We start from the raw sequence: 13,193 nt of genomic DNA, 5'->3' as shown, positions 1-13,193 counted from the left end.
TGTAAGGTTGTAAGTCTTTCAACAATAACTTCCGCTTGATTCAGGCCCAAGTGGTCTTAAACAACAAGCTTTAATATACATTGATTCACAACAGTGTTATAATACAACTGTCTTCAGATTACATTAAATGACAAGCAATACTATAACCTGGTTCCTGCGGACTCAAGGTGATCAATCTCGACCTCCGTAGGCTGCCTTCTTGGCTATGGACTTCCGACTGTCTTAAGAATTCTAACAACCACTGACCACTAGCCCCACAATTATACCCAATAAGCTGTGGTCTAATTACGTACATACTGGCCTTGTCCTTGACTGTATCATGTTGTTAACCATCTGTTATCTGTTGTTCTTGTTATCTGTAAGTGTCTGGTCCTTGCAGCTACAAGCTCAGTCTGTTCCCAAACAATACAAGCTCAGCCAGTATGGCAAGAGCCAGCACATTACAAGGACATTTTAACTTGCTGTACACAGGCAGGGTCTGGTGGGAAAATGGTCAACTTTCTTACATCTTCCTCCTTTTGAACCCGAGTGAAACCACTCTGGGTCAATTTTCACCTTGCTCCTTAATTTTCTTTCTGGTCTCGCCTTAGATCACCTTGGGTTTATATTTTATTAACATTATTTTTCATAAACACATAGACATATACATATGGCTTCAACGGACCCTCTTGATCTTATTTATCTGTTGGTAATTGTGCTTTTGGTCCTTTATACTCCATATTTGATGGAGCTGTCCTCTAACCAAGCTCTCTGTTTTCCTCTTCAATTTTTAAAGGGCCTGTCTAAGCAGCATGTACATGATAACTAGTCTAAGTTTCATTTGGCCGATACTACACGTCATGATACAGACAGAGAAAATCATAATACATCATCGAATACATCGTCGTGAAAGGCGCTATATAAATCCAAGTCTTTCTTTTCTTTTTTCTACATTACAGGGAAAGCTACAGTGTATCATATTAGCAAGAAATCATGGACTTAAAAGATTCTCAAGCTTTCTCCAGCTTCCTTACACACACCTAGACAATTTTCTCTATTGTCGGGTAGATGCCAGTGTTGTAGCCGTACTGGAACAGCTTAGCCAAAATAATCACTACGCTACCGTGCCCATTCCAGGATGAACTTAGACTATCCTAGTTTAACAAGTATCTTGATTAAAGATACCCAATATAAATATTTTAACAATATTTTGACTTCAGGTTCTAACCTAACACCAGCAATTACACAAGGTGAGATCAGCACATAGCATGAATGAACTGACTGTCCTGTGGACAGCACAGTTTTATTCCTTATCTCAACCATACACAAAACTATATTACACTTGAGTTATTTCAGGTAGGACAAAGGGCTATAGACAGTTAATTTTAATAAAGAATTCTCTTTTATTCCAATCAACTGTTAGTAGGTTTCTTTTAAAGTACATTTCCCCCCCCCCCCAGTTTTCTCCATCTCCTCTCCTGAAGATGCTGACTCATGTTGGGTTACAGTTCCATGGCGCTGGCTGGCTTCAGCATCTCACTCAAGTAGCATTTTACATGTGAGCTCATAGACAATGAATGGCAGCATTTTTGTTGAACCTGATTCTGTATTCAGCCAGCATCTAACACACACAGATGGTTGCCTATTTCCCTCTTTTTTAAACATAATTACTTATAAGTTTCTTCATTTTAAATTTACTATATCCATTAATTTTATATTACAGCGTTATATTTAGCTATTTGAAAACTATAAATGTAGTTTTGCCGAGGAGCCACTAGATGGTGATCAGGAGCAAGAAAGCAGGCTGATTTTTCTTCTGAACAAAAGCGAAATAACTGCAGGTGCTGGAAATCTGAAATAAGTGCAGAAAATGCAGAAAACACTGAGCAGGTCAGGCAGCATCTGCAGAGTAAGGAAAGGGGCTAGGTTAATGTTTCAGGTCTGTGAGCCTTCATCAGAACTCCTGAAACTGGTATCAGGGTCTAACCTGACACCAGAACAAAGCAGAGTGAGACTCCAAGGAGAAGAGTGGCTCATTTTGCTTGGCTTCGGAGTCAGTTCATGACTTCACACGCGATTTACACTCCAAACTTGAGCAGCATGAATGCACCTTTAGAAAGCTTTGGCTGTATTAGACAAAGAATATAAGAATGCATTCAGTCTCACTGGTTCTGCTGACAGCAGTCTTACCCACAATTGGATATTATCTCTCTCTCTCCTGCTCTGCCTCCGGGAAATATTCCCATTAAAATAATAGGTCAAAATCAATAAATTGTTAAAATGACTACTAGCACATTGTGAATAGAGCAAAATTTTTAATGAAACATTAAGGCCGCGATTTTGCAGGCGCTCAGAGGGCGGGTTCGGAGGCAGGTCCGCTGTCAACATTAAAATGCTTGATAGCGGGTTGGGAACCCGCTCTGAACCCGCCTCCATGTAAGTTTCCAAATCCGCCTCCATGTAAGTTTCCAAATCTGCGATTTCAGAACAGACCCGACCCAAGCGGCGGGGGAGGCATTTAAGATAGTTAAATGCTTGTTAAATCTTGTTAACTACTATTTTGCCAGCCTATTTCTACTTTACCACTTTTTTAACGAGGTTCATGTCGTTCGGAGCTCACGTCAGGTAAGTAGGTCGGGTTCTCTGTGTCTCCCCATTGCTGTGAATAGGTGACAGCTGCAAAAGTGGCATGAAAGCTACCATTTCACAGCTGGTCACTTTCCAATGTCAGAAGCTTGATCCTTCAGGACTTGGAAGACACTTTTGAGCTGTATGCAGTTTGGAAGTGTTTGGAGTAAACTCTCTATCCACTGTCACCTCCTTGGAGCAAGCTCTCTCACCATTGACGGATTGCTTCTGTCATCTCAACTTCAGCTGCCATCTATTCCAGCAACATCGGTGCCCTTGAAAAAATCTCACCTTGGTCCTCAGAATACCTCCACGATCAGCCCCAACACCAGCATCACCAGACACACCAACATCACCAACAACTATACCAACCTTCTCCGCAATCACCTGTTGCTGCACAGGACACAGGGCATCAGCGCCTGACAACATTGCTGCCCGGGAGGCCAGCGATGGCATCATCATGACCACATTTACTTCACTTGACGCTGTACAGCCTGGCTGCCACATGATGCGCCAGGTTGACACCACCCCACACCAGCACCATAAAGCAACCCTATAATGACCAGGCCATTCTTTTCACACTCATCACAATTGGAGGGGGGAGTTATTTCTCAATATTCACTGCAACTCACTAAGACACTTCCAAAGGTGAGCACAGATCTGTCCAATAAGATAATGTGTTGAAAATATAGATTTTAATATTTGACAACACATTAACAGAAAATTTACATGAACATTGGCTAAACCACCCAAGTGCCTACCCTTGTGTGTTGTTGGTTGGTATGATTGCACTAGGATGAGGGTGAGTGTGAGGGGTGGCTACTGAGATGGGGAAGTGATAATGTAGATAGAGAGGGATGGGTGGAGGTGAAAGGTAAGTTAGTGTGAGTAAGGATGTGCAGGAGTAGGGTAGGGAAGGCAGAGTGATGGGGATGTGATGAGTGGCACAGCAGGATGAGGTTGAGTGTGGCTTTACAGTAACGGTTCGTGATCTACTGAGATCATTGAAAGGCTTGCGCCACTGCAGCCTGGTCCTCCTGACGACATCCCTGCTTGTGCCCTCCTGTGCAATGTGCAACCAGGCTGTGTTGTGTCCTGGGGAGGTCTCTTCCGCCCTTGGAAGGGAAGAGAACCTCCCTGCATGCTGTGACTCCCTCCATATGCTTATGGAGGGAGTCATGGGAGAGCCTGGGTGCAGCCGTGCACCTTTGTGCAGTGCTTGTCAGTGTTTGCAGCACCTCAATGCTGTAGAACACTGACAACAGAACTGTCAAAATCAATTTGGACATGGCCCCTTTAAGGAAACCGGCTGATGACACGTTATCAAATGACGTCGTCAGACCCGCTTCCTATTAATTGTCCAGGAACCTCGGTGGGCGGGCTCAACAAGCCCAATCAATGTAAAGTCACTAAGAGAGTGCTGGCTGCAGTAGGCAGCGGGCTGGGACCGCGACACCAACCCCAGCCGCCCCGGACCCACCTCGGTTGGCGAAATCGAGGCCTAAGTGTTGGCAAGGCTGTGATTGTTCAACTTACCCTGAATAATTTCTGATTTATCTTTAAAATGGAGTGTAGATTTTTTTTGAGGGCACAATGCACTTTTCATCCCTGGGTTTTCACACCTTACTACTCTCTCACCTACTGGAGCCAAGTTAGCAAGACAAGCGAATCGCTTCCTGGCCGCCGCCAATGGGGCATTTAGCTGGACACCAGCAGGGACATGACAGTGGGCTGATAAAAACTTGCAATCAGATTTTCCACCATCCTTTCACTTCCATCTCCCTGGAGGGACATGAATACTTGGGCCTAGAAATTCAGTTGGTTGCGCCAGCCGGTAATGCCATAAGAGGGGTATATTTCCAGCGCTAGGCACTTAGCGCCCGGGCGCAGACCGATCTGCGCCAACGCCCAAATTCAGTTGACATTTAGCGCCGGCGCAAAGTGTTTGCGCCCGCTCAGCTGCGCGCGCAGCTTATGACGTCATCTCGTCGTGCAACGCTGTTTGTGCGCCCCAAACCGGAAATTCAGTGGCGCCCGCCCAATGTGGGCTTGGCGCTGCTAAGAACTGTGAAGTGGAACGCAACAGAGGCCCTGTGGGCCTCGGGGAGCGCTAATTAAAGGGCACTTACACTGACCTATAAAGCCCAGCCATTTTGCTGCAATGACTACTGCTTTGGATTTCTGGACAGAGACCAAGGGACAGAGCTTACTGATTTGGGACAACATAGGAGAGGTATTTTTGGCTTCTGGCCAGTGCTTTGACATTTGATTCATTTGATTTCACTGTTTTCAACTTTATTATGGGGGCTGTATGGGGGTCCAACCCTCAGTTGCAGCATTATGTGCGAAGGGCTCGCAGACGCTGTGAGAGAGGGCCAGCCATGCCTAGACGCAGAGGGGCCATCAGGCGTCGGCAACGTAGGCCTTACCCACTCAGGCAATGCCGGCAGCAGGTGTCCTATCTCACCATGACTGCGGCGCATTGTGTTAAGAGGCTGCGCTTCAGAAGGGAGGTGGTTGCAGAGATCTGCCAGCTGCTTCACAGAGACCTGCGTCCACAGCTGATGTGCAGGACGTCTCTCTCGGTGGAAGTGAAGGTCACGGTGGCTCTGAACTTTTATGCAAGCGGCTCCTTCCAAGCCGCTGCTGGGGACATAGCGAACATCTCCCAGTTCGCCGTGCATCGCTGCATCCGGCAGGTCACCGATGCACTTTTCGCGAGGAGACACCAATTCATCTCCTTCCCCATGACCCGACAGAGGCAGGAGCAGCGTGCAGTCGGATTTGCCAGGATCGCGCGCTTCCCCATGGTGCAGGGCGCCATTGACTGCACGCATGTGGCTATGCGGGCACCTATCCACAATGCCGAGGATTACCGCAACCGGAAGGGCTACCATTCCCTAAATGTACAGCTGGTGTGTGACCACAGGCAGCGCATCCTAGCTGTCAATGCCCGCTTCCCAGGAAGCAGCCACGATGCATTTATCCTGCGCCAGACTACTGTGGCTGACATGTTCGAGGCACAGCCTCCACCAAGGGGATGGCTTATCGGGGACAAGGGCTACCCTTTGTGTACATGGCTCATGATCCCGCTCCGCGCGCCCAGGACCCCAGCAGAGGAGGCATACAACGAAAGCCATCAAGCCACAAGGAACATCATAGAGCAAACGATAGGCGTCCTCAAGCAACGGTTCCGCTGCCTGGATCGTTCCGGCGGATCGCTACAGTATTCGCCGGATAGAGTCTCCCAGTTTGTCGTCGTGTGCTGCATGCTGCACAACCTGGCTATCCGCAGGACTCAGGCACTGCCACCTGACATTGCACCACCACCTCAGGAGGACCATGAGGAGGAGGAGGAGGAGGAGGAGTACCAGCCCAGGAGGGAGCCACAAGGTCCAAGGGCCGTCCGCCGGGGGCTTATTGATCGACACTTCTAGGCCCCCCTGTCAGGGAATGGGCTGTGGCAATGAACGCACCTGAAGGCAGCCGCACCGCAAGCCCTCAGCCGGTTAACGCAACAACCACTTGAAACCTGAGACGTGGACATGCTGAATAAATAAAAAGCTTTATTTCACAAACTCAGGGCCCTTCCCACATGAAACAGAAAAACAGACAAGACCCCAAAAAACAGTCAAAAACATCTGTCACTCCCAAAACCTGGGGAGGACTAACAAAAGTTGCCCATCCAAATGGCCTTCATCATCGGCCTTACAAAAATAAGCCCCCCCCTCCACAACACAAACACCCCCATAAAAACAAAAAATGCCTTGATCCTCGGACTTACCAAAATAATGCCCCCCCAGAACACAAGCCCCCCAATATAAAATAAAACGCTATCACCACACTCTAATGGGTGTGCCGAGAGGGCGAGTCCTTAGACAACCTTCTCTGGCCCCTGCCCGACCTGCTGCTCTGCCTCAACCTGGGCCCTGCGGGTGTGGCAAGGCTGGGGGAAGGCACATGAGGGCCACAATGCGAGTCGGCAGATGCCCTTGGGGGTCGGCCTAGACGAGGCCCGGCCCGGGAGGGGCCGGCTGCTGACTGCTGCAGCTGTGGCTGGCCAGCATCAGTCTCAGCAGCAGCTCGTCGCACCTTGGCTGGGGGAGTGGCAGTGTCGGCTGCACCAATGGGGGCAAGCTGGCTGATGGCAGGCGCGCGCTGCTCACCAGAGACACTGGCACTCGGCCGGGCTGGCAGTGCAGCAAGCGCAGCAATCTGGTGGAGGCCAGGCCGCCGTGCTGTAGCAGGGCGGCAGGTGCCCTGGCGATGCTTCCGTGCCACAGCGAGTGTGGCAGAAGTGAGTGCCCGAACTGCCCTGGTATGTGCCCGCATCAGCTCTGCCAGTGTCTGGACGGCACCACTCATCTCGCGAGTCGCGTCCTGGGCTGCCGCGAGTTGCTGGACACCCCTGTCGTGCACTGCCGCGAGTTGTTCGACCCCCCTGGCCTGTGATTCCCCGAAAGCGACCACACTATGAGCCAGGGACTCAATGGCCTGAGGCATCTGTTGCACAACCCCCATGAACTCCTGGTGGCGCCGCTCAGATGCCGCCGACATCTCATCGAGGAGGCGCACCTCCTGGGCGAGGACCGTCTCCGGACTGGAGGGCGGACTCTCCCTCTGGGGAGAAGGCCGCCGAGCTGGCCGACCCTTCCCGCGTGCCTCGAGCCCACTGGGCCCAGGATCTGCCCTCCCCTGCAACACCTCCCCCCTCTGGGGAGAAGGCCGGCGTGCTGCCGGACCCTTCCCGCGTGCCTCGAGCCCACTGGGCCCAGGATCTGCCCTCCCCTGCAACACTTCCCCCTGGCTCTCCTGCAGGCCAGACGTCTCCCCTCCATTGCCATCCCCTGGCGCGGAGGAGGGTTCCCCCGATGTGCCGCCTTCCTCCTGGTCCTCGTCGTCCTCCTCCTCCAAGGGCCTGGCACGCTGAGCTTCAGGGACCACCTCCTCCTCACCAGCTGAAAGCAGGAAGGCACAAGAGTAGCTTTAGAGTGAGGACAGGGCGTCAGCGAGGGAGGCCTGAGTGGTGGCATTATGCGCATTTGTCGGTCAGTGCAAAAGGATGTAGATCTGAAGCGCAAGGGCAACGACAGAGGTCCAACCGGTCATGTCCTTACCAGTGGGTCCCAGTACAGGGTCCGCATCTCCGATCGCAACAGGGCCAGTCACCCGGGCACGCATGAGTCGAGCCACGCTCTCCTCCAGCTCACTGAGCGCCTGGTACTGGGGACGGCCTCCCCCGGTGGCAGACTGGCTCCTCAAATTCCGCGCCAGCTTGGCCTGCAAGAGAAAGGACGGCCTCTAAGTACAGTGTGGTGCCCTGTTGCTGTGTGCACTGCCTCCCATGGTCGAATAGCTTGGCCAGTGTGGTGCCCTGTTGCTGTGTGCACTGCCTCCCATGGTTGAATAGCTTGGCCAGTGTGGTGCCCTGTTGCTGTGTGCACTGCCTCCCATGGTCGAATAGCTTGGCCAGTGTGGTGCCCTGTTGCTGTGTGCACTGCCTCCCATGGTCGAATAGCTTGGCCAGTGTGTTAAGTGCAGAAAGTGCTATTGATGATCATGCCAGTGCCATTGCTGCGGGAGGAGGGCTGCCCATTAGTCCTTTGAGGTCCCTTTGCCCATAATGTGAGGTGCACATGCAAGGATGAGGAGGACACTGGAAAGGGTACTCACCTTCACCATCCGAGTGAGGTCGTTGTACTTCTTGCGGCATTGGTCCGCACTCCTGGGGACATCGCAGGTGGATGCCACCCTGCTGGCGATTTTCCTCCAGGCTTTCCTGTACTGGCTCCTGGGAGCCTTCTTGCCACTGTCCGGGCACACGATCTCTCTTTTGTTTTCGACACCATTAATCAGCACCCTCAGAGCATGCTCTGAGAAGCGCTGTGCTCGTTCACCGGCCCTCTCCATGGCTCCAGGCGCTATTTTGGCCCACCAGCAGTGTTGAGGCCTAGCTGCAGGGCTCCAGTATGCAGGGCGTGGCAGCAGTCAAAGTCGACCCTTCCCCCTTTAAGAGCTGGCCGGCGTCAGGGTGTCTGCTGTCAATCAAAACATGACCGCACCTGCGCTGCGCCCGGCCTCGGCGTTATCAGGCCGCATCGCCGGCTTAGCGCCTGAAGAGAGCATTGCAACGCCAGTTTCAGCGCTCGGCCAAACTCTTGGCCAACTCTACTGAATTTCGGCGATGTGGCCTACACTTTCCGGCGGGCGCTAACTTTAGCGAACGCCCAACTTTAGCGCCCCAAAAGTGTCCAGACTGAATTTCTAGGCCTTGACCTTCACTCAGCACCTCCAGCTAAAATCAGGAATTCAACAGATCAAGATCCAAATATCCTGTATTTCCCCCTTCACCACTTTATAGGACCTCATGTTGCACAGCAAGGTGCTCCAAGATAAATATCTGAAGCAGAGGAAAATATAGGGTTATGGGGAGAGAGCAGGGCCGTGGGATTAGTTTTGCATTGCTCCAGTAAAGAGCTGGAAGAAACACCAGGGGCCAAATGGTCCTCTTCTATACTATAAACTTTTATGGTTCCTCTATAATTCTACTGTCTTGTTCTGAATGCTACAATTTTATTTATAAATCTCACTTATTCAGCTACATTTAATTGCATATTGCTTTCATCTACTGTTTTTTGCCTCAAAGCATTTTCAAGTCTGGCCCAAAACAGTTGTCTTTCACGTGGGTCCTCAGGCCAGCTGATGTGGGTCTGCTTCTTCACTAGTTTTCTCACTTTGTGATAGTTAGAGAGTCTATAGTCTGGGATTTTCTCCAGAAATATCAAAATGAGGACATCATGATAATTATCGAAAAGTCTCAAGCTGGCCAATTGCACCTCCAGCCTGCACCATTCGCTCCTGAGATAATCATTACTTATAACACACAGCGTCTTCCTGCTGTTGCTGATGGCACTCTGTGTGATGAAATATCCCATTCATCACTCATCAGTATTTCTCTGCCTGTGACTGTGGTTGGTTTCAGTTTCATTTCCATTGTATTGTACTGTGTGTAGGGCTCCGCCCATACCTGGCTCCTATGTAAGCTGGCCCAGCCTGCAGCACATCCAGTACGGCAGACCTCTGGATGGAAGATACACTCTCCTCTGTGTGTTACCTTCTAAGTCAATAAAAGCCTTGTTTTGTTTCGCTAACATCGAGTCTCGGATTTATTGAGGCACATCACTCTGAATGTTCTCGAAGATGTCCACCCCCAGCTCAAAGTCACGGTGGTGAAGACACAGCTTGAATGGTGGTTTCATATTTTCTTCTAAATTGGGAACCAGCTCTTTGAAGATCCATTTTTCATCATTTGAATTGTAGGACACAAATGCATTGTATCTGTACAGCTTTTGGACTCTCCGAAACCTGGAACTCAGCCAAGCTTTAGCCATATAGATGGTGTACCTAATAAACCAGGCCAGTTTGGCAGTCACCAATGAACTGATCAGTGTAAGTAAAATCACCATGCAGGTTGAAATGAAAAGGAATTTTCCAATGTTACTGTTGCAGATGCTAAAGTCAAAATCAACGAATAGGGGCTTCGGAACTGGCCCAGCACACAGATAACTGCCCAGGTATGGGACCTGCACAGTGGAGCTGTAGACAGACCAGTTTCTGAACCAAGCATTATCACATGAACAGTCAAGTGAATTTTTACACAGATCAAAATAACTCAATGATCTCAAACTCTGAACAAATTCTTTATTGATATTTTTGATGTAATTAAAGCGAAGAGAGAAGATTTGCAATGACTTCAAGCTGGAAATCAGTTCTATAGGAATGGTCTCCATGTAGTTTTTCTCCAGTCGTAGAATTTGCAGTCGCTTCAAGTTCTTGAACACAGACGCGTTTAAAGTCAGACCCCTACCTCCAACTCCCGATATGTCTAAAACTGTTAGGTTTGTCAGTGGATCCAGTGAAGGACTGTCAAAGGAAACCATCTTGTTTTTTCCCATATATAACATTCGTAGATTAGTTAGTCCCTCGAAAAAGTTGACTGGGATGACTTGTATTCCTTGAGGGATCTGTCCTTCTAGATTCAGATATCTTAGAGACTTAAGGTGTGAAAACGGAAGATGTTTCAGTTTTCTAGTGGTTTCAAAACTGATTCTGTTTGACCGAAGATCTAACTGTTCAAGTGACTGCAATCCCTTAAACATATCGTGACGCACAGCCTGCAGAAAGTTAAAAGCCAAATCAAGGTATTTGAGATTGGTGAGCCCCTCAAAGGCATCATCATTTATTTCTGAAATCTTGTTCGATGACAAGGTAAGCAGGGTAAGGTTTTTCAACTGACTAAAAGTGTGTTTACTAACTTTACGAAGATTATTTTGCTGAAATGTTAAATTTAAAAGAGCTGCCAAATGTGTAAAAGAGGATGGCTGCAGTGCGGTGATCCAGCAAGCCCTCAAATTAAGATACTTCAGCCTGTTCAGACCATAAAATGCTTGACCATTAAAATCTGACAACGGATTCCAAGAGAGCTCCAGATACTGTAGGCCCTTCAGTGGCGTGAAGACATAATCCTGCAGACTTTTAATGTTGTTGTGCTTTAACTGTAAATGTGTCAGGTGCTTCAGCATTGACCAGGAATTATTACTGATGATGCTGAGGTTGCAGTGTTCCAAAGTAAGATGGACCAGGTTCAGGAAGTGTTGAAATTCATTATCTGTTTCCAAACAGATCAAGGGACAGGAGATGAGTGTGGTTTCCAATCTGCTTGAGATCCTGAGGTTCCATCTTATTACTCTGAATGATCAATGACACTATCTTTGGCAGGCTCTGCAAGAGATGACTGACTGCATGCAGGCTGCTGTGAATGGTTGTCAGATTAGACAAATCCAGGTCAGTGATATTCTTCAAGTAGTCACTGTCTAGCTGGGCAATATCAATTAAATTGCCACCAAGATTCAAGACAGCCAGGCGAGGCAGATTCTGAAAAGATGACATGTTAATATGTTTTAGCCTGTTGTTGGACAAATCAAGTTTTGCCAGGTTAGGGAGAGTCAAATTTGAAAAGTCCAGTGTCTGAACATGGTTTCCTTGTAGGCTCAAAGCGTGTAGTGAGTGGATTGTGTAAGAACTCAGACTGACTTTTGTAATGCTGTTGTTTGTAAGATCAAGAGTTAAGAGTTGTTTTATACCATGTATTGCAGCTATAATATTTTTTAAATTTGACATAGGGTTTCGAGCAAAGTTTAGATTCTGTAAATTAATAAGTGGCCCAAATGCTTCTTTGTCAATCCACGTGATCTTATTTTTATTCAGTAACAATGTACGCAGGCTTACAAGACCTTCGAAATTTGACTTATTGAGACTTCTAATGTGATTTTCAATCAGGTTTAAGAGCGTGAGATTTTCTAGGCCCTGAAAAGCATCTTTTTCAATGTCCTTGATCTTGTTCCACTCCAGCCTCAGGTCGACAAGGGAAGGGAGGTGAGCAAAACTCCTGGTATGCAATCTCTGAACTTGGTTGTGAGTTAGATTCAGATGGGTTGTACTTGAAGGTAATTTGCCAATGGCTTCCGTCAAGTTTACTATATGCTTGTTAATACAGATTATGTGGCTGCGGTCAAGTTCATATTGGGCACATTTACTAAATCCATATGCTTCACTGCGAGATGAAAAGCAAAAGAGTATGACCAGAAAGGTTGTCAACCATCCACTACAGATGTTTTCCATTATTATTTCATATCTGATGGATACTCTAAATATTTGACATTTAGACCTCTGATCTAGGTCTCATTCCATGGCAGTTTCACGGCTTTTGCTGTAAATAATCCTCATTTTTGGAACGTAGCCCTGTTGTAGGGAGAAGAGAAAAGATTAAGTAAACTCTGGTAACTCCAATTTTCTGTATACTCGCCGGGTTTTTAAAACAATTTTTTCAGCTTGTCATCTTGAGGCATATTAATGCTGGGAATGGAACAATTTCCCATTTCAGGCACCTGGACTCAGCATCAAGCACTCCAAGGGTAGCTATAGCACAGCCAGCTGCAGGGTAAAGCTGCCGATCCTCTGCTCAAGCAATGTGTCTTAGTCCTAATGACAGAAACACACAGCCTACTCCACCAGTAAAACCGCACTAGCCATCGCTCTAAGTGATTACCAGGTTAGCGTCTTGGACCCACATCTACGGGGAACTGGGTTAAGACTGCCAAGCTCGTTTCATGTAGGACTATTACAACCAGCAGGGAAGAGGCTTTCAGCCCATCAGTCTGGATTGGATTTGAACTGAAATCGCAGAGATGAAAACACAACATATTGCACTCTAAAAAAAACCTCATTTCTTTGGAAAGAAGTTTATTGATTCTTAATTTTTTTCTCCACAGATCATCTCGCTGTCTGCATAGCCCCATGCATGAGAGTAGCAGAGGGAAGGTCCTTACTAAATCACTTTCAGCCCATCTGCTAGTAGGGGTATAGTTGTGATGCTTGTTGCCTGTTAACCTGATCCTGCTGAGAGATGACTAAGGCCCTGGTCAAGATCTTAACTCACTGATCCTGAGTGGCAAACAAACACTCAGCTTTGAATGCATTGAGAAGAAATGAGGAGCGTGATGATCAATGTTAGTGCAAACATATTA

At 48.1% G+C, this 13,193-nt stretch overlaps 1 protein-coding gene across 1 annotated transcript; it reads right to left on the bottom strand.

Moving 5' to 3' along the window:
* Positions 1-9,197: 9,197 nt before the first annotated feature.
* Positions 9,198-12,400, bottom strand: LOC147125249 (toll-like receptor 13). Its single transcript, XM_086010130.1, is given in 3 exon segments — positions 9,198-9,521; positions 9,786-11,277; positions 11,279-12,400. Coding segments are annotated over 3 exon segments (2,826 nt in total). The 5' UTR covers positions 12,289-12,400.
* Between the last annotated feature and the right edge of the window lie 793 nt (positions 12,401-13,193).

This window comes from Somniosus microcephalus, chromosome 1 (assembly GCF_052327205.1).
Source record: "Somniosus microcephalus isolate GS21.2 chromosome 1, FLI_Smic_1.0, whole genome shotgun sequence".
In the NCBI taxonomy this organism is placed as follows: domain Eukaryota; kingdom Metazoa; phylum Chordata; class Chondrichthyes; order Squaliformes; family Somniosidae; genus Somniosus; species Somniosus microcephalus.
Note: the sequence above shows the minus strand (reverse complement) of the source record. Positions and strands in the feature narration are given on the sequence as shown.